At 41.1% G+C, this 22,201-nt stretch overlaps 1 protein-coding gene across 6 annotated transcripts in view; it reads right to left on the bottom strand.

Moving 5' to 3' along the window:
• The window catches only part of GRIK1 (glutamate ionotropic receptor kainate type subunit 1), a 460,642-nt gene that overhangs the window by 104,655 nt on the left and 333,786 nt on the right, over positions 1-22,201 (bottom strand). For all 6 annotated transcript variants that reach the window (XM_055421544.2, XM_088836755.1, XM_088836734.1 and 3 more), the window contains exons 6-7: positions 20,214-20,387; positions 2,957-3,100 (exon numbers count right to left, since the gene is read on the bottom strand). In XM_055421544.2, the coding sequence (XP_055277519.1) occupies positions 2,957-3,100; positions 20,214-20,387 (318 nt within the window). The remainder of the gene's footprint in view (positions 1-2,956; positions 3,101-20,213; positions 20,388-22,201) is intronic.

The raw sequence follows: 22,201 nt of genomic DNA, 5'->3' as shown, positions 1-22,201 counted from the left end.
GGTTCTTTACCACTAGCGTCACCTGAGTTAATATTACTTGTATAATGGAGTCCCGGTTGTTGAGTGGGGATTTATAATCTCCTCATATGTATTCATTTAGCAAAAACCCAAAGAGATAACACTATAACATACCCTATCATGTTTAAAATATTCTTTAATTCTTTCTCTCTTTCTGGTCAGCCTGAAACACTGAAATGTAGTTAGCTAGAGAGACCTGTCTGAAAGGCTTCCTGATTCTAAATGATGTGTGGATCGTCAGGGGTTAGTGCACATTGCAAATACCTCTCTGCTCGAGAAATTTACCTCCTGTGACGAATTTGATCTTCTCCCATACATGCAATCTGCTGACTTGTTACATTATTTCTGATTACAGTTTTGGAAATAGCTTAGAAAGTAACAGTTACTCAAAGAAAGGACAAAGGGAGGTTTTAGGACCAAAGAACTTATGTTTTCTAATCAAACCTGATGGCTTCCCTGGTGGCTCAGTGGTAAAGAATCCACCTGCCAGTTCAGGAAATACAGGTTCGATCCCTAGATTTTGAAGATCCCCTGGAGAAGGAAATGGAACCCACTCCAGTATTCTTGCCTAGGAAATCCCATTGGCAGAGGAGTCTGGCAGGCTACAGGCCACGGGGTCACAAGATTCAGACACAACAGAGAGACTAAACAACAACAACAGATCAAATCTGATGGCTGCAAAGTCTTGTTATGTTAGGTATTCACTGAAAGAAATATCTGCATTTTCTCACTTTTGCATGTTTTAGTTTGTCTTAAAATTCCCTCAGCGCAAGTCTTTCAACAGGCCAGGGCATCATTCTTTATCTGATTTCCCTTCTTCTCTGCAGGCGCCCAAACACTGCCAAAGGCAGTAGAAGACATCGTGACTTAGGAGACAAAAGAAAACATGAACTCAAGCTTTCTAATTCTTCTCCCCTTGTACCCCAGCTGTGGAGCCTGAGAATGGGGAATTTATTCCTTGGAGTAAATGAATGTAAAGTGCTGTTTTGCTTTCAATGTGGTCCCTCCTCTTCGAGCTCATTATTTCTTTACACATGTCTAAATACGACTTGGTAATTTCACCTTCGTATGCAACTCAAATACAAGAAAAAAAGGGGCTTGGGGTGCTCCAGAGTGTTTGATCCCAAATTGTAATGTGTCTCATGCCTCTTCTTGCGCTGGGATGAGATAAAAGGAAACAAGCTGTTCTGTTGTTAAAGATCAAGGTGGTCTGAATGGCGATTCAGAACATAACCGTGATCACCATGGGGAAAGGAGAGGCTGTGTGATGTTTTCCTGTTAGGCACAGTATGTCAGATTTGTGTAGCTGTCAGAAAGGGTATTTCATTTCATGCCTATCTGTGATTTCTTTGTTGCTGTTGCCAGTTTTAAATTCCTGGCATCATCCTCAGTAAAACCGAATGAGGGCTGTTGTGAGCAGTTCTTTCCAGTGGTAAGAAAATAGCTCGTATTTAAGATTCTTATTATGTCCCTGTTCTGTTCTTCCCAAGAATTAACTTTACTCATTATCTTCATAATACTGATGTAAGATAGAAGATATTATTCCCATTTTACGGATGAGAAAACTGAGACACGAGTCTAAGTAACTTACCCAGGTTACATTGCTTGTACATGTTAGTAGAGGTAGAATTTAAACCCAAATAACCTTGCCAGGAATAGAGTGAGGTAAGAGAGGTGCCCAGGGCACAAAATTTAAGGAAGCATTCCTTCTCGGTCCTACATGTGCAGGATTCAAATTTGAGAGTGAGTGCCTCCTTAGATTGTATGTCCAGGGCACTTCTTTGTTGCTTGCCACACTTCAGTCTCAGCCTTGTCAATAACCTTGGTTTGGAGCCTGGGTAGCCTGTTAACCTTCATACCTCCTGTCTCTCTGGTCCTGACCCTTATGGATTAGAGTCAGACTTCAAAGAAGAAGTGGATAGAAGAGCCTGTAGGTGCTCAAGAGACCAGCAGAGATAAAGCCCAAAGTATGTATCTTTCTTTAGATATCTCCCTTCCTCTTGACTGGGCATTCTTTACTTGTACTGTGTTCCCTGCCATTCTTCTCTGTTAAGGCTTTGTCTCACCCCAACCTTCTCCAGTGCAGAAAGGAATAAAGATACTCTTCACTTGGGAGGTAAATCTCTGATCCCATAAAGCATTAGAACAGCATCACAGCATATGTATCCTCAGTCAGACTCGCCTGCCCCCAAATACCTTATTTCATCTTGTCAAATCCAGACACACTCCGAGGTGTGTGTTGGGGTCAAAGATAATCCAAGAATACATACCTAGAAGGATTCTCAAGATGTTAGAACAGGATCTAGTTAAGAGAAATTAAATTGTCTTTGAGAAAAGGGAAGGGTGCTCAGGGTAAGGTAATAGTGAGAACTCACCTCCTGCCTAAACCCTGTACTCTTGAAAATCCTTCAGTACATGGCCTAGGTTTCAAAAGGTACCAGATTTTTCAGTTAGCTGACAATTGGTGAAATCATCAGTGTATCATTATTACAAAGAGCTCCTTCTATTCAGTCCTATAGAACCCAAGAGTTAGGGAAACCACTGGGACTAGAGGCTGAGAATGAGGAAACTATCTCTAGTTCTCTTCAGTGATGGAACGACCTATCCCATGGCTCAACAGGCCATAGAAGAAGCACCTGTGAGTTATTATGAACACATGTGGAGGGCCAGAAGCAGCTGGTATCTGAGTTGCAATACAGGAAGGTGCATGTTATAATCCGATAGCTTTTGAAAGCTTCTCAGCATCACCCTGGAAAGTTCCTGGTAGTGCTTCTACACAAATTTTTACCGGTGAATTCCCAGCAGATGGGTTGATGATGTCTTCTCCTCTCTTGTAGATATCATGCCAACAGAGCCAAATGGGAAGACTTCACCATGTGGACAAGTCTGGAAGCACTAAACCAAAGGAAGAACTGAACTATAAACAAGTGTCACTTGCCTCTTTGATAAGATTCATAAATCTGGGCCCAAGGCGCCATGGCTTGTGTCGGTGGCACTGTAGGGAGCTGACGGTCAGCTGGGAAGCCCGATGGGAGGCAATGGCCACCATGTACACAGCGTCATACATCAGAGCAGCTTCAGTCTGTGGAGGAAAACACAAGCCACATCTTCAATTCCACCTTTGCTTATATTCCTTTTTACCTGCGTAATCACTCTGCCCACTTCCTTATCTCCTATTTGTGCAATCTCAACAGCCATCTATTCTCCAGCTGAACAACTTTCCTTTCCCCATAGCTATTTTTCTCTAAAATAATACCTTTGTACCCAAGAGTAAATTGTAGTCATGGCTCTGCTTCGTTTTGCGTACTTTAAAAAAAAAAAAAAGAAATGGAAAAAGCAACTTGGATCAGCCACAAAAAACTTGATTCAGGGAACCGGTAGGTTTGGAGTGCTTTTTGTTAAACCCGGTGTTAAGATCAACTATCAATACATTGAGTTAGAAGCTCAATATTTCAATATCAGATTTTGTCTCTCAGTGTTTACCTATCTCTTTTCTATTTACTTGATTATATTTTGTAGAAAGAGAGTGCTGTGAGCAAAATTAACATGTGATTTCCAGATAAAGATACTGATATCAGGCACTTCCATTGACCAGAGTCAAGAAGGCTATTAGTCATAGAATGAAATTCAATAGCAGATTTGAAGAGACCCTCAGAAAAGCAGACTTCTGAGAAGGCATTGGCAAGCCACTCCAGTACTCTTGCCTAGAAAATCCCATGGATGGAGGAGCCTGGTAGGCTGCAGTCCGTGGGGTCACTGAGGGTCCAGACACGACTGAGCGACTTCACTTTCACTTTCACGCATTGGAGAAGGAAATGGCAACCCACTCCAGTGTTCTTGCCTGGAGAATCCCAGGGACGGGGGAGCCTGGTGGGCTTCCGTCTATGGGGTCACACAGAGTCGGACACGACTGAAATGACGCAGCAGCAGCAGCAGCAGCTTGCTCAGAAAATGTGTGTTCTTGTTAGCACTTGCTTTCCTGTAGAGATTGGAACTAGCCATTCCTATGGGGCACGGGGTTGGTTATGTCATTCTTCAACTCATGAGATTTCTCTCATCTGCACAATTTCACATAATACTCTCAGTATTTTCTGAAGTACTGCCCTGTGCTTTTTTTTCAGGATAAAATCATATAATACCTTTACATTGTACTTGAGGATTTTCATAGCAACTTCAAATATACTAGCTCATTCGAAATTCTCAACAACTCCACAAAATAAACAGAACAGATGAATCAAGCTATTATTATGTAGGAAACTGACCTCCAGGCAGTATATTGATTTGTGTAGGGTCATACAGATAACCAGTAATTTGTATAGTTAAACCGAAAACTAGGTCATAGATGAAGACTATGATGTGGTTTTCCAAAATAAGATGATTTATTCTCCATATATTTATTCAACATTTATTGAACATGTCTTGATGGAGGTAGAAAGAGAAAATAAGGGGAATTACATCTTGTATTCTATCAGTCTTTGAGTCCAGAGAATATGTCTACTTTGAATACTTATTATTCTGGGCAATCTCTGTCATTGCATTTTTCATATAATATATTAATCTTTTTATATCTCTTTCTCGATAAAAGTGCTCAACTTCATTTTTTAGTGGCTAGCACAGTTCTTGACACATGAAAGTTGTTTAAAAAATGTTAGATGAAGGAATTAATGTTATTTCATGCTTAAAATAATTTTTCGTGAAAACTGTATAATTCCAAGGTTTTATGATATATTTCTAAGATTAATTTGCTTCACTCACACTTAATATGAGTGATATGTAGAAGCCATGATGGTGATAATTGTTAAAGCTTAAAAATATTCTGATCATTTCAGTTCAAAGCTGATATAATCAATTTTACAGATCAGAAAACTGAAGTTCAGGGAAATTAAGTGACTAGTCTAAGGCCTTATCTATTGACAGAATGGGACTTTTTAAAAGGCATTCTATCATAATAGCTGACATTTATAGAGCACTTATATGTCAGGGCTTCCCAAGTGGCTCAGCAGTAAAGAATATGCTTATAGTGCAGGAGACGCAGGAGATATGGGTTCGATCCCTGGGTTGGGAAGATCCCCTAGAGGAAAAAATGATAGCCCACTCCAGTATTCTTGCCAGGAAAACCCCATGGACAGAGGAGCCTGGCAGGCTGGCTACAGTCCGTAGGGTCACAAAGAGTTGGACACAACTGAGCACGCACATACATTGGTTTATATGTCAGGTACTCTTCCAAATATTTTGCAGTCATTGTGTCTTCACCATAATTTCTACTCCTTATGGATGAAGAATTGACACAGTTAAATGTTGTCCCCAAACTAGTGATGAGAAAGCTAAGATTCAAACACAGGAAGTTGGTGATAGGGTTTATGCTTTCAACAACAAAGCTGAGTTGCATCTAAACCAAGTATTTGTATGGTGATTTAATGATTATAAATAATAGGTCAACATGATCAATATCCATTGGCGATTAACTACATTCTAGACACTATAATCATTTTACATGTTATCTCCTTTAATTACTGAAATTAAACCTTCAAAGTAGGTATTTTCCCCATTTTGAAAGTGAAGAGTGAAAGTGTTAGTTGCTTAATCATGTCTGACTCTTTGTCACCCCATGAACTGTAGTCCATCAAGCTCCTCTGTCCATGGAATTCTCCACGTAAGAAGACTGGAGTGGGTAGCCATTTCCTTCCCCAGGAGATCTTCCAGACCCAGGGATCAAGCCCATGTCTTCTGCATTAGCAGGCAGATTCTTTACTGTCTGAGCCACCAGGGAAACCCAAGTACAGACAGAGAAATTGAGGCTTGAATGTACCAGAAATAACTTTAATAATAAGTTGCCTAAAGTTATATAGCTAGTAAGGGAAGGAGCAAGGATTTCATCTTGGGATGAATGCTGAGTTCAGAGTGTATGCTCTCAACTACCATGCCATGGGGACCTGGGGCTTTTGAGCCTTGGAATATACCTTTTAAAAATATACATTTATATGTATATTCACTAATTGGCTGATTTGATACAGAAGTGTGAGGAGAGGAATTCCAAAGGTCTAACTTTTCTATACACTTAACTTAGTAACTAGGAGTTCAACTTTGTCAAGGTTGTCTCCATACTGAGCTAAATAATAACAAGATTCAAAACTATAGGCCAGATTGGTGCTTTCCAAATTCAAAGAAGAAAATCATTTATTCTAAAGCTATGCTTCCCTTTTTATACAATGTTTTCTTAGATTGAGGAGACATTTAAGTACTTTATAGCACTAATAAACTACCAGTGAATTTCCTCCCCTTTTCAGTTTTATGCTAGAGGCCTGCTTACCAAAGAGCAACTCTCAAGCCATTTTAAGTAAATATATATATATAAAAAATGGCCTGTGTTTCAAATTTTATTCTTCCAAATGTGTTTGTTTTCACATTCTATTTACCCGTAAAGCTTAGAAGACACCACATGCTCAGTGTCTCTAAGAGAATATTTTTACAGCACATGGATCACAAAATAGGCACATTGAAAGTGGGCTTCTTTCCAGTGCACAATATTTTGGTGATTATAATGATGCACAATAAAAGGATTAACTCAGAGGACTTAGGGTGCTCAAACCCTTCAAATTCCAAAGAAAGGACTAGTTTTGACTGACTTCTGGGAGATTACCTCTTTAGAATATTCTGCCTAATCAGGGTGTCTTTGCATCACTGGGGTCGTGGGTAATGCAAATAGGTGAAGCTAACAGTGTGACTCATGGTGATTGCCTATTTTGTTCACTTGGTGCTCTGGGCCTTGTCATATCAGTTTGAACTCTGGAGTGACTGGAGACTAACTGAGGCCAGCTGGGTAGGTGCTCTATGCCTATGTGACTGACCATCCATAAAATCCCTGGACATTGAGGCTCAGATGAGCTTCCCTTGTTGGCAACAGTTCATACATTTTGTCACACATCTTTGCTGAGGGAATTGCACTGTCAATGCAGACGTGGTTTCTGTGACTTTTGTTGATTTTAATCTGTATCCTTTTGCTGTAATAAATTATAATTATGAATATAACACCTTTTTTGATTTCTGAGTCCTCCTAAATGAAAGTGAAAGTCACTCAGTCATGTCCAACTCTTTGTGACGCCATGGACTATACAGTCCATGGAATTCTCCAGACCAGAATACTGGAGTGGGTATCCTTTCCCTTCTCCAGGGGATCTTCCCAACCCAGGGATGGAACCCAGGTTTCCAACTTTGCTAGTGGATTCCTTATGATCTGAGTCACCAGGGAAGCTCTTGGGGATTCCAATAAAGTGGCCTTGGGGACCCTAATACAAACCAATGAGATGCTATGTCACCTTAGGGATGAGAGCCTGAGTCTCCACATTTTGCTCCCTGCCTGGCATGTTGCTATTGTTGGAAAGACCTAGAGGAGATCAAGGTGCTGAAAGGAGACCCAGTCTTTGGAAATAAATATGTGAAATGTACAGATTTTCCATTTTCTCTCCAAATTTGGAAACATTCACATTACTCTGATATGGATAAGCAAGTCGTTTCTCTAGAAGGGAAATGCTTTCAAATAGTACCTCATCCCCCTCATTTCCTAGTTACCTCTATTAAAATGTTATTATCACACCCACACATAGAGCTAACAGCAATTTGCCTCTTAGTATGAATTAGCTTTTGATACTGTTCATGGGGTTCTCAAGGCAAGTATACTGAAGTGGTTTGCCATTCCCTTCTCCATGAATGAGGAATTCCCCAGGTTGGTAGGTGCCCAGTATGCTACTGGAGATCAGTGGAGAAATAACTCCAGAAAGGAAGAAGGGATGGAGCCAAAGCAAAACCAATACCCAGCTGTGGATGTGACTGGTGATAGAAGCAAGGTCCGATGCTGTAAAGAGCAATATTGCATAGGAACCTGGAAAGTTAGGTCCATGAATCAAGGCAAGTTGGAAGTGGTCAAACAGGAGATGGCAAGAGTGAACGTCGACATTCTAGGAATCAGTGAACTCAAATGGACTGGAATGGGTGAATTTAACTCAGATGACCATTATATCTACTACTGTGGGCAGGAATCCCTTAGAAGAAATGGAGTAGCCATCATGGTCAACAAAAGAGTCTGAAATGCAGTACTTGGATGCAATCTTAAAAATGACAGCATGATTTCTGTTTATTTCCAAGGCAAACCATTCAATATTACAGTAATCCAAGCCTATGCCCCAACCAGTAATGCTGAAGAAGCCGAAGTTGAACAGTTCTATGAAGACCTACAAGACCTTTTAGAACTAACACCCCAAAAAGATGTCCTTTTCATTATAGGGGACTGGAATGCAAAAGTAGGAAGTCAAGAAACACATGGAATAACAGGCAAATTTGGCCTTAGAGCATGGAATGAAGCAGGGCAAAGGCTAATAGAGTTTTGCCAAGAGAACTCACTGGTCATAGCAAACAACCTCTTCCAACAACACAAGAGAAGACTCTGCACATGTACATCACCAGATGGTCAACACCGAAATCAGATTGATCATATTCTTTGCAGCCAAAGATGGAGAAGCTCTATACAGTTAGCAAAAATAAGACCAGGAGCTGACTGTGGCTCAGATCATGAACTCCTTAATGACAAATTCAGACTTAAATTGAAGAAAGTAGGGAAAACCACTAGACCATTCAGATATGACCTCAATCAAATCCCTTATGATTATACAGTGGAAGTGAGAAATAGATTTAAGGGACTAGATCTGATAGATAAGAGTGCCTGATGAACTCTGGACGGAGGTTCGTGACATTGTACAGGAAACAGGGACCAAGACCATCCCTATGGAAAAGAAATGCAAAAAAGCAAAATGACTGTCTGAGGAGGTCTTACAAGTAGCTGTCAAAAGAAGAGAAGCGAAAAGCAAAGGAGAAAAGGAAAGATATAAGCATCTGAATGCAGAGTTCCAAAGAATACCAAGGAGAGATAAGAAAGCCTTCCTCAGTGATCAATGCAAAGAAATAGAGGAAAACAACAGAATAAGAAAAACAAGAGATCTCTTCAAGAAAATTCGAGATACCAAGGGAACATTTCATGCAAAGATGGGCTCGATAAAGGACAGAAATGGTATGGACCTAAGAGAAGCAGAAGATATTAAGAAGAGGTGGCAAGGATACACAGAAGAACTGTACAAAAAAGATCTTCATGACCCTGATAATCACGATGGTGTGATCACTCATCTAGAGCCAGATATCCTGGAATGTGAAGTCAAGTGGGCCTTAGAAAGCATCACTACGAACAAAGCTAGAGGAGGTGATGGAATTCCAGTTGAGCTATTTCAAATCCTGAAAGATGATGTTGTGAAAGTGCTGCACTCAATATGCCAGCGAATTTGGAAAACTCAGCAGTGGCCACAGGACTGGAAAAGATCAGTCTTCATTCCAATCCCAAAGAAAGGCAATGCCAAAGAATGCTCAAACTATCGCACAATTGCACTCATCTCACACACTAGTAAAGTCATGATCAAAATTCTCAAAGTTCTCATGTGAACCGTGAACTTCCAGATGTTCAAGTAGGTTTTAGAAAAGGCAGAGGAACCAGAGATCAAATTGCCAACATCCGCTGGATCGTGGAGAAAGCAAGAAAGTTCCAGAAAAACATCTATTTCTGCTTCATTGACTATGCCAAAGCCTTGACTGTGTGGATCACAATAAACTGTGGAAAATTCTGAAAGAGATGGGAATACCAGACCACCTGACCTGCCTCTTGAGAAACCTATATGCAGGTCATGAAGCAACAGTTAGAACTGGATATGGAACAACAGACTGGTTCCAAATAGGAAAAAGAGTGCATCAAGGCTGTATATTGTCACCCTGCTTATTTAACTTATATGCAGAGTACATCATGAGGAACGCTGGGCTGGAAGAAGCACAAGCTGGAATCAAGATTGCCGGGAGAAATATCAATAACCTCAGATATGCAGATGGCACCACCCTTATGGCAGAAAGTGAAGAGGAACTACAAAGCCTCTTGATGAAAGTGAAAGAGACGCGAGTGAAAAGGTTGGCTTGAAGCTCAACATTCAGAAAGCAATGATCATGGCATCTGGTCCCATTGCTTCGTGGAAAATAGATGGGGAAACTGTGGAAACAGTGTCAGACTTTATTTTTGGGGGCTCCAAAATCACTGCGGATGCTGATTGCAGCCATGAAATTAAAAGATGCTTACTCCTCGGAAGGAAAGTTATGACCAACCTAGATAGCATATTAAAAAGCAGAGATATTACTTTGCCAACCAAGGTCCGTCTAGTCAAGGCTATGGTTTTTCCTGTGGTCATGTATGGATGTGAGAGTTAGACTGTGAAGAAAGCTGATCGCTGAAGAATTGATGCTTTTGAACTGTGGTGTTGGAGAAGACTCTTAAGAGTCTCTTGGACTGCAAGGAGATCCAACCAGTCCATTCTAGGGGAGATCAATCCTGGGTGTTCATTGGAAGGACTGATGCTAAAGCTGAAACTCCAATACTTTGGCCACCTCATGCGGCAAGTTGACTCACTGGAAAAGAGTCTGATGCTGGGAGGGATTGAGGGCGGGAGGAGAAGGTGACGACAGAGAATGAGATGGCTGGATGGCATCACCGACTCTATGGACGTGAGTTTGAGTGTACTCCGGGAGTTGGTGATGGACAGGGAGGCCTGGCGTGCTGTTATTCATGGGTCACAAAGAGTCGGACACGACTGAGTGACTGAACTGAACTGATGAATTAGCTGGTATCCTTCTTTTCTGAGACACGCCCCTTGAAATGGGGAGGATTCTGATAAGGGTGAGAAGGCTCTTGTTTTGGCTACAAGTTCCCTGCAAGGGAGCACAAGCTGGTGGGGTGGATGCTTCTGAGGGAGCCAAAGTGCTAGGAGAGTTGGTGAACACTCAGGAAGTAGGGAAGAGCAACTTGCAAGTGAGCTTGGGTTTGAAAGAAGGTTGCAGAAGGTAGCAATGATACCACCTTGTATTCATTATCTAGAAATTCAGTAGTTAGGAGAGCAGCTCTAGTGAAGTCCAGCACAGAAGTTGGCATACTGAGAATCTCAATGAGTATTTGCCAGTTTTTGAGAAAGACAGGAATAGGGAAAAGAGGACTTATGTGGAGTTGGAAAACAGAACTGGGTGATGCCACTGGTCATATGAGGTCACTCAGATCCCAGGAAAGAGACCATCTTGGACTAGACTTGCAAACAGAAGAATATGTGTCTTTGTAAAGAGTTGGACCCTGCCTTGAATAAGATAGAATCTCGTCTTTCAGAAAGCCTTTTGTTCTTCTTTCATTTAATACAAATTTGCAAAACAGCAGGTACCGTTAAGTAAATTCAATACTATGTCCTAAAGGCTTTGCGTATGTTACCTAATTGAATTTGTAAAGTAACACTGTAAAGTATTATTATACAGAATGCAGATGAGCTAGGAGGCTCAGAGAGCCTACACAATTTAGGATATTTAGTTATTCAGGCGGAGAAGGCAGTGGCAAGCCACTCCAGTACTCTTGCCTAGAAAACCCCATGGATGGAGGCGCCTGGTAGGCTGCAGTCCGTGGGGTCGCTAAGGGTCGGACACGACTGAGCGACTTCACTTTTTCACTTTCACACATTGGAGAAGGAAATGGCAACCCACTCCAGTGTTCTTGCCTGGAGAATCCCAGGGACGGGGGAGCCTGCTGGGCTTCCGTCTGTGGGGTCACACAGAGTCGGACACGACTTAAGTGACTTAGCAGCAGCAGCAGCAGTTATTCAGGGACATAGGAAGGACCAACCTAGGTTTTCCTAATCTGGAAAGATCTTGCTTTTTCTACTGAATCCCACAGCCTGTTCTATCACAAGGGTAGACACGAGGGCAGCAGACACTCAGGGTGACACCCAAGTTGAAGACTCAAAGTTGTTTTCTCTATGGATCATTATTACCGGAAACAGTTATATGGGAGATAAGGGTAGTGACTTAACCTCACATTGTGAGTGCATTTGAAGAACTGGGAAGGCAGATGACAGATCAATGCTTTGTTTCCATGGCTCTATGCCATATTGAATCGCACAGAATTTTGGTTGACAATCAGAGAAGAATCCATCTGAGAATGGGCTGCTCCATTACCAAAGTCTATCCTCAAAACCCAATAGATTGAATTAGTCCAAGAGAGAAATTTAAACATAGAGAAAAGAAATGAAGTACATTTTACAAAATCACTGTATTCAGTTAACTAACACTTCAGTTGATAAAACACTCTTTTTAAATCTCAAGGTGTTTTAAAATAATGAGTTTCACTATTTTTGTACTCTTGACTCAGTAACAGTTTTCTTAATTAACTCAATTTTCACCCTGTTTTTAATGTCAATATTTTTTTATTATTAACATATGTATTTCTTATGTCTGAAGTAAAAATCTTGGACTTACACATTTTCAGGTTTGAATGTGTTCTGACATAATAATATATTTTGAAGATATTTTTAGTGTATAATGTTCTAAGAAATTCTTAATTGTTAAAACATTGAAAGAAAAGTAGATAACTAGATGGAATGTCAAAATACATAGGTTTTTAAAAATATCCTATATTTTATGTTCATAAGGGAATCTGTGCATGTACATGGCACACACAAAGATAAAGGGCTAAAGGGAGATTCACTTTGGAGGACAGTGAGGAAATGGCATGCAATTTTGGAGAAAGCAATTCCATTAAAGGAGTATTACTTAATTATTGATAGTCGTTAGTGTATGACAAATTTTTGAAATAATATTATTACTTTGGAATAATCTCTATTTTTATTAATCATGCCCATTTCTCATTTACAGAAGCTCTCTTTGGACTTTTGCAGTATTATATCAGGGCTACATGAATATTTTTCGTTTAATATGTTGAATCTTAGCAGACATCAATTCATATGTCAGTTCAGTTCAGTCGCTCAGTCGTGTCCGACTCTTTGCAACCCCATGAATCACAGCATGCCAGGCCTCCCTGTCCATCACCAACTCCCGGAGTACACTCAAACTCATGTCCATCAGGTCGGTGATGCCATCCATCTATCTCATTCTCTGTCATCCCCGTCTCCTCCCACCCCCAATCCCTCCCAGCATCAGACTCTTTTCCAGTGAGTCAACTCTTCGCATGAGGTGGCCAATGTATTGGAGTTTCAGCTTAAGCATCAGTCCTACCAATGAATACCCAGGATTGATCTCCTCTAGAATGGACTGGTTGGATCTCCTTGCAGTCCAAGGGACTCTCAAGAGTCTTCTCCAGCACCACAGCTCAAAAGCATCAATTCTTCAGTGATCAGCTTACTTCACAGTCCAACTCTCACATCCATACATGACCACGGGAAAAACCATTGCCTTGACTAGACGGACCTTGGTTGGCAAAGTAATGTCTCTGCTTTTTAATATACTATCAAGGTTGGTCATAACTTTCCTTCCAAGGAGTAAGCGTCTTTTAATTTCCTGGATGCAATCAGCATCTGCAGTGATTTTGGAGCCCCAAAAAATAAAATCTGACACTGCTTCCACCGTTTCCCCATCTATTTCCCATGAAGTGATGGGACCAGATGCCATGATCTTCGTTTACTGAATGTTGAGCTTCAAGCCAACCTTTTCACTCTCCTCTTTCACTTTCATCAAGAGGCTTTTGAGTTCCTCTTCACTTTCTGCCATAAGGGTGGTGTCATCTGCATATCTGAGGTTATTGATATTTCTCCCGGCAATCTTGATTCCAGCTTGTGCTTCTTCCAGCCCAGCGTTCCTCATGATGTACTCTGCATATAAGTTAAATAAGCAGGGTGACAATATACAACCTTGACGTACTCCTTTTCCTATTTGGAACCAGTCTGTTCCACGTCCAGTTCTAACTGTTGCTTCCTGACTTTAATACAGGTTTCTCAAGAGGAATGTCAGGTGGTCTGGTATTCCCATCTCTTTCAGAATGTTCCACAGTTTATTGTGATCCACACAGTCAAAAGCTTTGGCATAGTCAATGAAGCAGAAATAGATGTTTTTCTGGAACTTTCTTGCTTTCTCCACGATCCAGCGGATGTTAGCAATTTGATCTCTGGTTCCTTTGCCTTTTCTAAAACCTGCTTGAACATCTGGAAGTTCACGGTTCACATATTGCGGAAGCCTGGCTTGGAGAATTTTGAGCATGACTTTACTAGCGTGTTAGATGAGTGCCATTGTGCGGTAGTTTGAGCATTCTTTGGCATTGCCTTTCTTTGGGATTGGAATGAAGACTGACCTTTTCCAGTCCTGTGGCCACTGCTGAGTTTTCCAAATTTGCTCGCATATTGAGTACAGCACTTTCAAAGCATCATCTTTCAGGATTTGAAATAGCTCAATTGGAATTCCATCACCTCCACTAGCTTTGTTCATAGTGATGCTCTCTAAGGCCCACTTGACTTCACATTCCAAGATGTCTGGCTCCAGGTGACTGATCACGCCATTGTGATTATTTTGGTCATGAAGATCTTTTTTGTACAGTTCTTCTGTGTATTCTTGCCACCTCTTCTTAATATCTTCTGCTTCCTTTAGGTCCATACTATTTCTGTCCTTTATTGAGCCCATCTTTGCATGAAATGTTCCCTTGCTATCTCTAATTTTCTTGAAGAGATCTCTTGTTTTTCCTATTCTGTTGTTTATTCTTTTTCCTTGCATTGATCGCTGAGGAAGGCTTTCTTATCTCTCCTTGCTATTCTTTGGAACTCTGCATTCAGATGCTTATATCTTTCCTTTTCTCCTTTGCTTTTCGCTTCTCTTCTTTTCACAGCTATTTGTAAGGCCTCCTCAGACAGCCATTTTGGTTTTTTGCATTTCTTTTCCATGGGGATGGTCTTGGTCCCTGTCTCCTGTACAGTGTCACGAACCTCCATCCATATTTCCTCAGGCACTCTATCTATCAGATGTAGTAGACCTCAGTTGTTTAGTACATCAATTTTTTTATTAAATACATGTTTATTGAAGGCCTGTTTTGTGCCAGCCTTTTCCAGTGTTGAAAATAGTGCAGAATATGAAAAGACAACATTTCCAGCTTTATGGAGTTTGTATTCTTGTAGGTGATGGCACCAAACAACTCTGAATATGACATATTGGCATAAGGGCTATATTGGCATAAAGAAAAGTAAAACAGGCTTGGGGAGGGAGAATAAGAGGAAAAGGGGGTTCTAGAACGTGTCTTCAGTGATGTAACCTTTGAGCAAACCTGAATAGAGGAAAGTTTCAAGCACTGTAAGCAACAAATTGTAGAGATGCAAGAATGAAGTAAGTGCGAAAGAGAAAAACAAATATTTCTTATTAGCCCAAAATGTAGAATCTAGAAAAATGGTAAAGATGAAGCTATTTGCAAAGCAGAAACACAGATATAGACGTAGAGAATAAACATATGGACACTAAGTGGGGAAAGGTTCTGGGGGATGACTTGGGAGATTGAGACTGAAGTATATACACTACTGATGCTATAAGACTCCTGAGAGTTCCTTGTACTGCAAGGAGATCCAACCAGTCCATTCTAAAGGAGCTCAGTTCTGGGTGTTCATTGGAAGGACTGATGCTAAAGCTGAAACTGCAATACTTTGGCCACCTCATGAGACGAGTTGACTCACTGGAAAAGACTCTTGATGCTGGGAAAGGTTGGGTGTGGGAGGAGAAGGGGACGACAGAGAATGAGATGGCTGGATGGCATCACCAACTCCATGGACATGAGTTTGAGTGAACTCCGGGAGTTGGTGATGGACAGGGCGGCCTGGCGTGCTGGGATTCATGGGGTCGCAAAGAGTCGGGCTTCCCTGGTGGCTCAGAGGTTAAAGCATCTGCCTCTAATCCGGGAGACCCGGGTTCGATCCCTGGGTCGGGAAGATCCCCTGGAGAAAGAAACAGTAACCCACTCCAATATTCTTGCCTGGAGAATCTCATGGACGGAGAAGCCGGGTAGGCTACAGTCCACGGGGTCGCAAAGAATCGGACACGACTGAGCGACAGAACCGAACAGACGGAAAGAGTCCGACACGACTGAGCGATTGAACTGAACTGAATTCATAAAACATAACTAATGAGAACCTACTATATAGAACAGGGAACTGTACTCATTGCTCTGTGGTAATCTGAATGGGAAGGAAATCCAAAATATGGGGGATATATGTATATGTATGCCGGACTTACTCATCTCATAGGATAGTAAAGCAATGCACAAAATTCTCCAAACCAGGCTTCAACAGTACATGAACTGTGAACTTCCAGATGTTTAGCCTTGTTTTAGAAAAGGCAGAGGAACCAGAGATCAAATTGTCAACATCCGTTGGATTATCAAAAAAGCAAGAGAGTTCCAGAAAAACATCTATTTCTGCTTTATTGACTATGCCAAAGCCTTTGACTGTGTGGATCATAACAAACTGCGAAAAATTCTTAGAGAGATGGGAATACCAGACCACTTGACCTGCCTTTTGAGAAATATGTATGCAGGTCAGGAAGCAACAGTTAGAACTGGATGTGGAAAAACAGACTGGTTCCAAATAGGAAAAGGAGTAGTTCAAGGCTGTATATTGTCACCCTGCTTATTTAACTTATATGCAGATACATCATGAGAAATGCTGGGCTGGATGAAGCACAAGCTGGAATCAAGTTTGCCAGAAGAAATATCAATAACCTCAGATATGCAGATGACACCACCGTTATGGCAGAAAGTAAAGAAGAACTGAAGAGCCTCTTGATGAAAGTGAAAGAGGAGAGTGAAAAGGTTGGCTTGAAGCTCGACATTCAGAAAACTAAGATTATGGCATCTAGCCCCATCATTTCATGCAAATAGATGGGGAAACAGTGGAAATGGTGACAGACTTTATTTTCTGGAGCTCCAAAATCACTGCAGATGGTGATTGCAGCCATGAAATTAAAAGACACTTACTCCTTGCAAGGAAAATTATGACCAACATAGACAGCATATTAAACAGCAAAGACATTACTTTGCCAACAAATGTCCATCTAGTCAAGGCTGTGGTTTTTCCAGTGGTCATGTATGGATGTGAGAGTTGGGCTCTAAAGAAAGCTGAGCAGCGAAGAATTGATGCTTTTGAACTGTGGTGTTGGAGAAGACTCTTGAGAGTGCCTTGGACTGCAAGGAGATCCAACCAGTCCATTCTAAAGGAAATCAGTCCTGAATATTCATTGGAAGGACTGATGTTGAAGCTGAAACTCCAGTCCTTTGGCCACTTGATGGGAAGTGCTGACTCACTGGAAAAGACCCTGATGCTGGGAAAGATGGAAGATAAGAGGAGAAGGGAATGACAGAGGATGAGATGGTTGGATGGCATCACTGACTCAATGGACATGAGTTTGAGTAAATTCTGGAAGTTGGTGATGGAGAGGGAGGCCTGGTGTGCTGCAGTCCATGGGGTCACAAAGAGTTGAACATGACTGAGTGACTGGACTGACTGATGCCTGACTCACAGCAGAAAGTAACACAGCATTGTAAAGCAACTATACTCCAATAAAAATTTAGAAAAAATAAAATGAATGAAATATGTACCTGATATATATAGACCCAGTGGAATTGAAACCAAAGGAGTTTTGATGTTTAAGGTAGAGAAGAAGGAGTTTGAGTTCAGAGGCTATTTGAGAACAAAGACTTGTTAACACTGGGCCTGGTCTTGGGGACTTGGGGTGTGCTCTCTTGACTCAACCATCAGTCCATCAGATGCCCTTATTGCTGCTGTTGTTCAGTCACTAAGTCGTGTCTGACTCTTTGCAACCCCATGGATGCACCAAGCCGGATTTCCCTGTCCTTCACTATCTCATAGAATTTGCTCATGCTGACGTCCATCGAGTTGGTGATGCCATCCAACCATCTCATCCTCTGTCGTCTCCTTCTCATCTTCCATCTTTCCCAGCATCAGGGTCTTTTCCAGTGAGTCAGCTCTTTGCATCAGGTGGCCACAGTCCTGGAGCTTCAGCTTCAGCATCAGTCCTTCCAGTGAACATTCAGGGTTGATTTCCTTTATTATACTTGCCCTGTAAGCTTCCTGTGACTGTTTCTAGACTCCCAAATTAGCCAAAAAGAAACTGAATTGCAAAATAGACTCTTTGGAAAAGTACAGGTCAACATTATGCTTCACAGGGTCAGTGGCAAGGCTCTATCTGCGTAACCGTGGGGTCTGCCTTCTAGCGTCCAACTGAGAGTTACCACTGTTTTTCACCAATAATGTCATAATCTAACATAGTTAATCTATCCACTTTTATGGCAACCTGCTGAGCCACCTTCTGTTCTAATAAATCCCTATTTCCTTTTATAGTTTATAATAATAACAACAACAACAACGCTAATAACAGTGACTCCTCTGGTTAGGTGAGAAGACTCCAGTAAACTCTAGATAGAGTCTCTCATCCGTGGGGACTTGGGACTGCCATGCTTCCTGTCCTCAGGACTGGTGAGCCTGACTGGGTGAGAATGGTATCATTCTGTCTGCCTCATTCAATGCTTTGTCTCATCTCAGGCAATACGCACAAACTCTTCTGTCAGCTCAGTATAATTGAAGACAATGGACAATTTTTTTTTATAAATTAAGACATACTTGTGATGAATAATTAATGTCTGGCATGAATTCACATCTGTATTAAGGTAGGTCCAAGCTGTCTTTCAGTGGTGCTCAAGGAACATAGGTAAAAATGACTTACAGTCTCATCCTGTGATAGAGATCTTGTTTGAGAAGTGGGGGTAGAGGGTGGACAGAAGATTTTGAACCATATTTGAACACACTGGAATTACAACTCCAGGAGGAAAAATATACCAGCAGCTTTTTTTTCTTTTTTTACTCTCTCTCCTTCCCTCCCTCCCTTTCTTTCTCTTCATCTTTCATTTCAGAAGTGCAGCATTTCCTTGGATATTTTCTACTTCTTATTCAAAGAAATGTTTCAAGTCATCCCAAGGCTCATTTGTACCAAAATGCTTTCCATCATTATCTCTCAGATCACTTTGTATATTTTAAGTTATTTCAGGTTTGAACAAAAGACAGGGACCTTAAACACGGAATCATCCAGAACCACTTAATTCATTCTTCTTTTTTTTTTCATTTGTACCTTGTTCAAAAAAGATAGAAAAAGAAGAGAAATCCCAAGTTTATTTATCTGTGAGATGATGCCTTTCAGTTATCGGTAAATTGCATCTTAAAAGCAAGAGAGTTTCTCCCGATGATGGGAACAGAGAATGAAATACTATGCCAATTTAAAATGCTATTACCTGCCCGCATTCCCAATATCTTTTCCCTTGGATGACACTGTTCTGACATACAGATCTTTTTTTTTATTTTCCTGCAATTTTCTTCCATCACACAGGGAGCTTCATTAGAGAAATAAAGCTAGGGTAGGTGCATTTGACAACAAGAGACAAATGATGTTAGTGAGAAGCTCTCTGATGAGGCAGTTTGCAATTTATGTGTTCAGCAGAGTACCCCTCGCTCCGTAGGAGGCAGGCCTGGCATCTGCTCTGAGAGCGACATATGGCTGGTGTAAAGTGCCGTCAGTGCCTGCAAAGGTGCGCCTTCCTGCACACAGGACGAGAAGAGTGTGAACACTCCAACCATGTGGAAATCTGGATTTTTCCACGTGTGCTTCTGCTTGCTGAGATGTGGCAGAAGCAAGGAGAACAAACTGATTATGAAGAACCTTTACAGGCAGCTTGCTCCTTCTCTTTCCCTCCCTCCTTCCCAAGGCCACATTCCCAGGGGGTAACCTGTTTCCCACTTTCCCTTGCTTTGGTTTATGCTTTGCCTCCATTTAGCTGACAGTGGTAACTGTCTGGCATTTACCTTTTTATCTGAGGCCCCTACTGTCAGGAAGTTGAAAAGAGCAGTTTTTGATAGTTGCCATGCACAAGCTTTCAAAATCCATAAACATCCTCCTCCTCTCATGCAAGTCTAGGCACAGATTATGACACATCTCCCTTGCACGACAGAAAACACACTATGCGTGTGCTAAGTTGCTTCAGTCATGTCCGACTCTTTGCAACCCACAGGACTGTAGCCTGCCAGGCTCCTCTGTCCACAGAAGTCTCTGGGCAAGAATACTGGAGTGGATAGCCATTCTCTTCTCAGGGGATTTTCCTGACCCAGGGATCGAACCCAGGTCTCCTGCATTGAAGGCAGATTCTTGACCATCTGGGCTACCAGGGGAGCCCATAGAAAGCATATGAGAGTCTTAACTTAACCCCTGAGGAAGTCAAACATTATCTCAAATGATTTCACTTTAAAGCTACTTACTGTCATCATGCCATCCAAAAGGCCAGTCTCAGGCCTGGGTGGGGCCTGCAATCTCTCCATGGACCACTTCTCGATGATGGCGGACACGTGAGGGTTGTCAATATTAAGCAGTCGAAACCCAGTCATATTTACACCACTGTACCTATAGAGTTCCAGATCTAAAGCAAATAAGTCCTGTGCAGTATTAAAAATGATAAAAGTAGAAAGAGTTAACATTTTCAGCGTTCTTGATGAAAAAGTGAGCTAATGCTTGCAGAAGCAACAAACATTAAAAGAAGCATGGCAACCATCATCACACTGGTTCTGTAAAGGAACGCTTCCTGCTGTTCTTCACTTGCATGCTCCCTGACAAATTCTAAGGCAGTAATACTTTTCATTTTCATCTATTTGTTTTTGTAATACTGTTAGAGTTTGTATAAACTGAGAACGGGAATTAAGCTGCCAATAATTAGCATGCCCTCGGACACAGGATATGCCATTCTAAGAAGCTAGAGCATTTTGTTCCTAAGGATATAGTCCTTTGGAGAGTTGAAAGGGGCCTTTGTGTCAGTTCTGTACACTGCCTTTATTTTCTAGATGAGGAAACTGAGGTTCTGGGTGGTGATGTGACTGGTCTGAGAATGATCCACTTGTAATGGCAGTACCACCTGTCTCCCTCCTAACTTTCTGCCCCAGGCTGCCTTGAATCTTGCAAAGGAGATGAAGTTTGGATCTTGCATATACATTTGACAGAAAGATCACTCTCAGCAAAAACAACAACAAAAACAACCATTTCCTGACTCATTGAAACTGACCCATGTCTCAAATGAGAGCATGAAAATTGCTCACTGGACACAAGTTTAGAATAAGAACCAAGGGTTCTTTTCAGAGAATAAACTAGAGCCTGTGGTTGTGTGGATATGAATATCTTAACAGTAGGACTTGTTTTTTTAGATAATGTTTCAGGGGAAAAAACTTGAACCTATCCTAGTATTTTCCATTATATATGAGGGCTGAATTTAAACCAAAGTTTTGTTGGTTTGCATTTAAAATAGACTTAAGTGATCATTTCAACTTTTTCCTATAAACAAAGGTTAGACTATAAAGCATGTCATTAAAATATCTCACATTTTGAAATGAACCAAAATTTCAAAATACTATTAACAGTTAATAAAAGAAAAAATTCCATAAAAGTTTTCTACCAGTGTAACTGCTTTATTGAAAGTACAAGACAGCACATTATCTGTGATGATACTTGTTACTAAGGAGAAAAACCTCAGAAACATTTCATGATTTATATGTGCAGAAGATAAATATGCATTTATTCTTTCGAATAACTCTTTTCTGTATCACTACTTCCAAGATAACTTTAGATTAGACTGATGTGAGAAAAAATGCAGTGCCTTTTAAATTGTTATGTTTACTTCCCTTGCACTAAGTAACTAATTTTCTTTTTTCTTTAAGTTTCATTAATACTCATGAACAAAAGTGGTAAGACAACAAAAGCAAAGCATGGCAGAATGCAAATAAAACCAAAGGAAATTGCTTAAAGAAGCAAATTTAAAGAATAAGATCCAAGGCAGAATGATCCCTTTAGCACACTCAATGAATACAAGGAAAGTTACTCAAGTTACAAGGGGTCAGAGAGAAACTTCTAGGATGCATATAGATTCCCTTATTAATTCAACAGTACACGAATGTGAATACGCTTAACGTGCAAAATTCTTGTTTCTGTGCAAGACAGGCTATGGAGAGCTCGAGGGCCAGTTTTCAACATCCCCTTGTTGGTGGAGGATGAGGCAACAAGTGAGAGTGTGAAGGCAACTGGTCTGTCCTTCCATTGAAGACCAGCCTTCTTAGGTTTCATCGTTTATATTTTTCTCAAATTTCAACAAAACTGTCTCTTTAAGGCATATACACCTGGGAAGGATGGAAAGTTCAGAGGCAGATGGCCATCTCGCCTCGAGTAAGATGGACGTGTTCATGGTGTTGGGGATGGACGATATTTG

The sequence above is a fragment of the Moschus berezovskii genome, chromosome 1, assembly GCF_049115385.1.
Source record: "Moschus berezovskii isolate FMDL1 chromosome 1, NW_MosBer_1.0, whole genome shotgun sequence".
Classification (NCBI taxonomy): domain Eukaryota; kingdom Metazoa; phylum Chordata; class Mammalia; order Artiodactyla; family Moschidae; genus Moschus; species Moschus berezovskii.
This window is presented reverse-complemented; position numbering and strand designations above follow the sequence as displayed.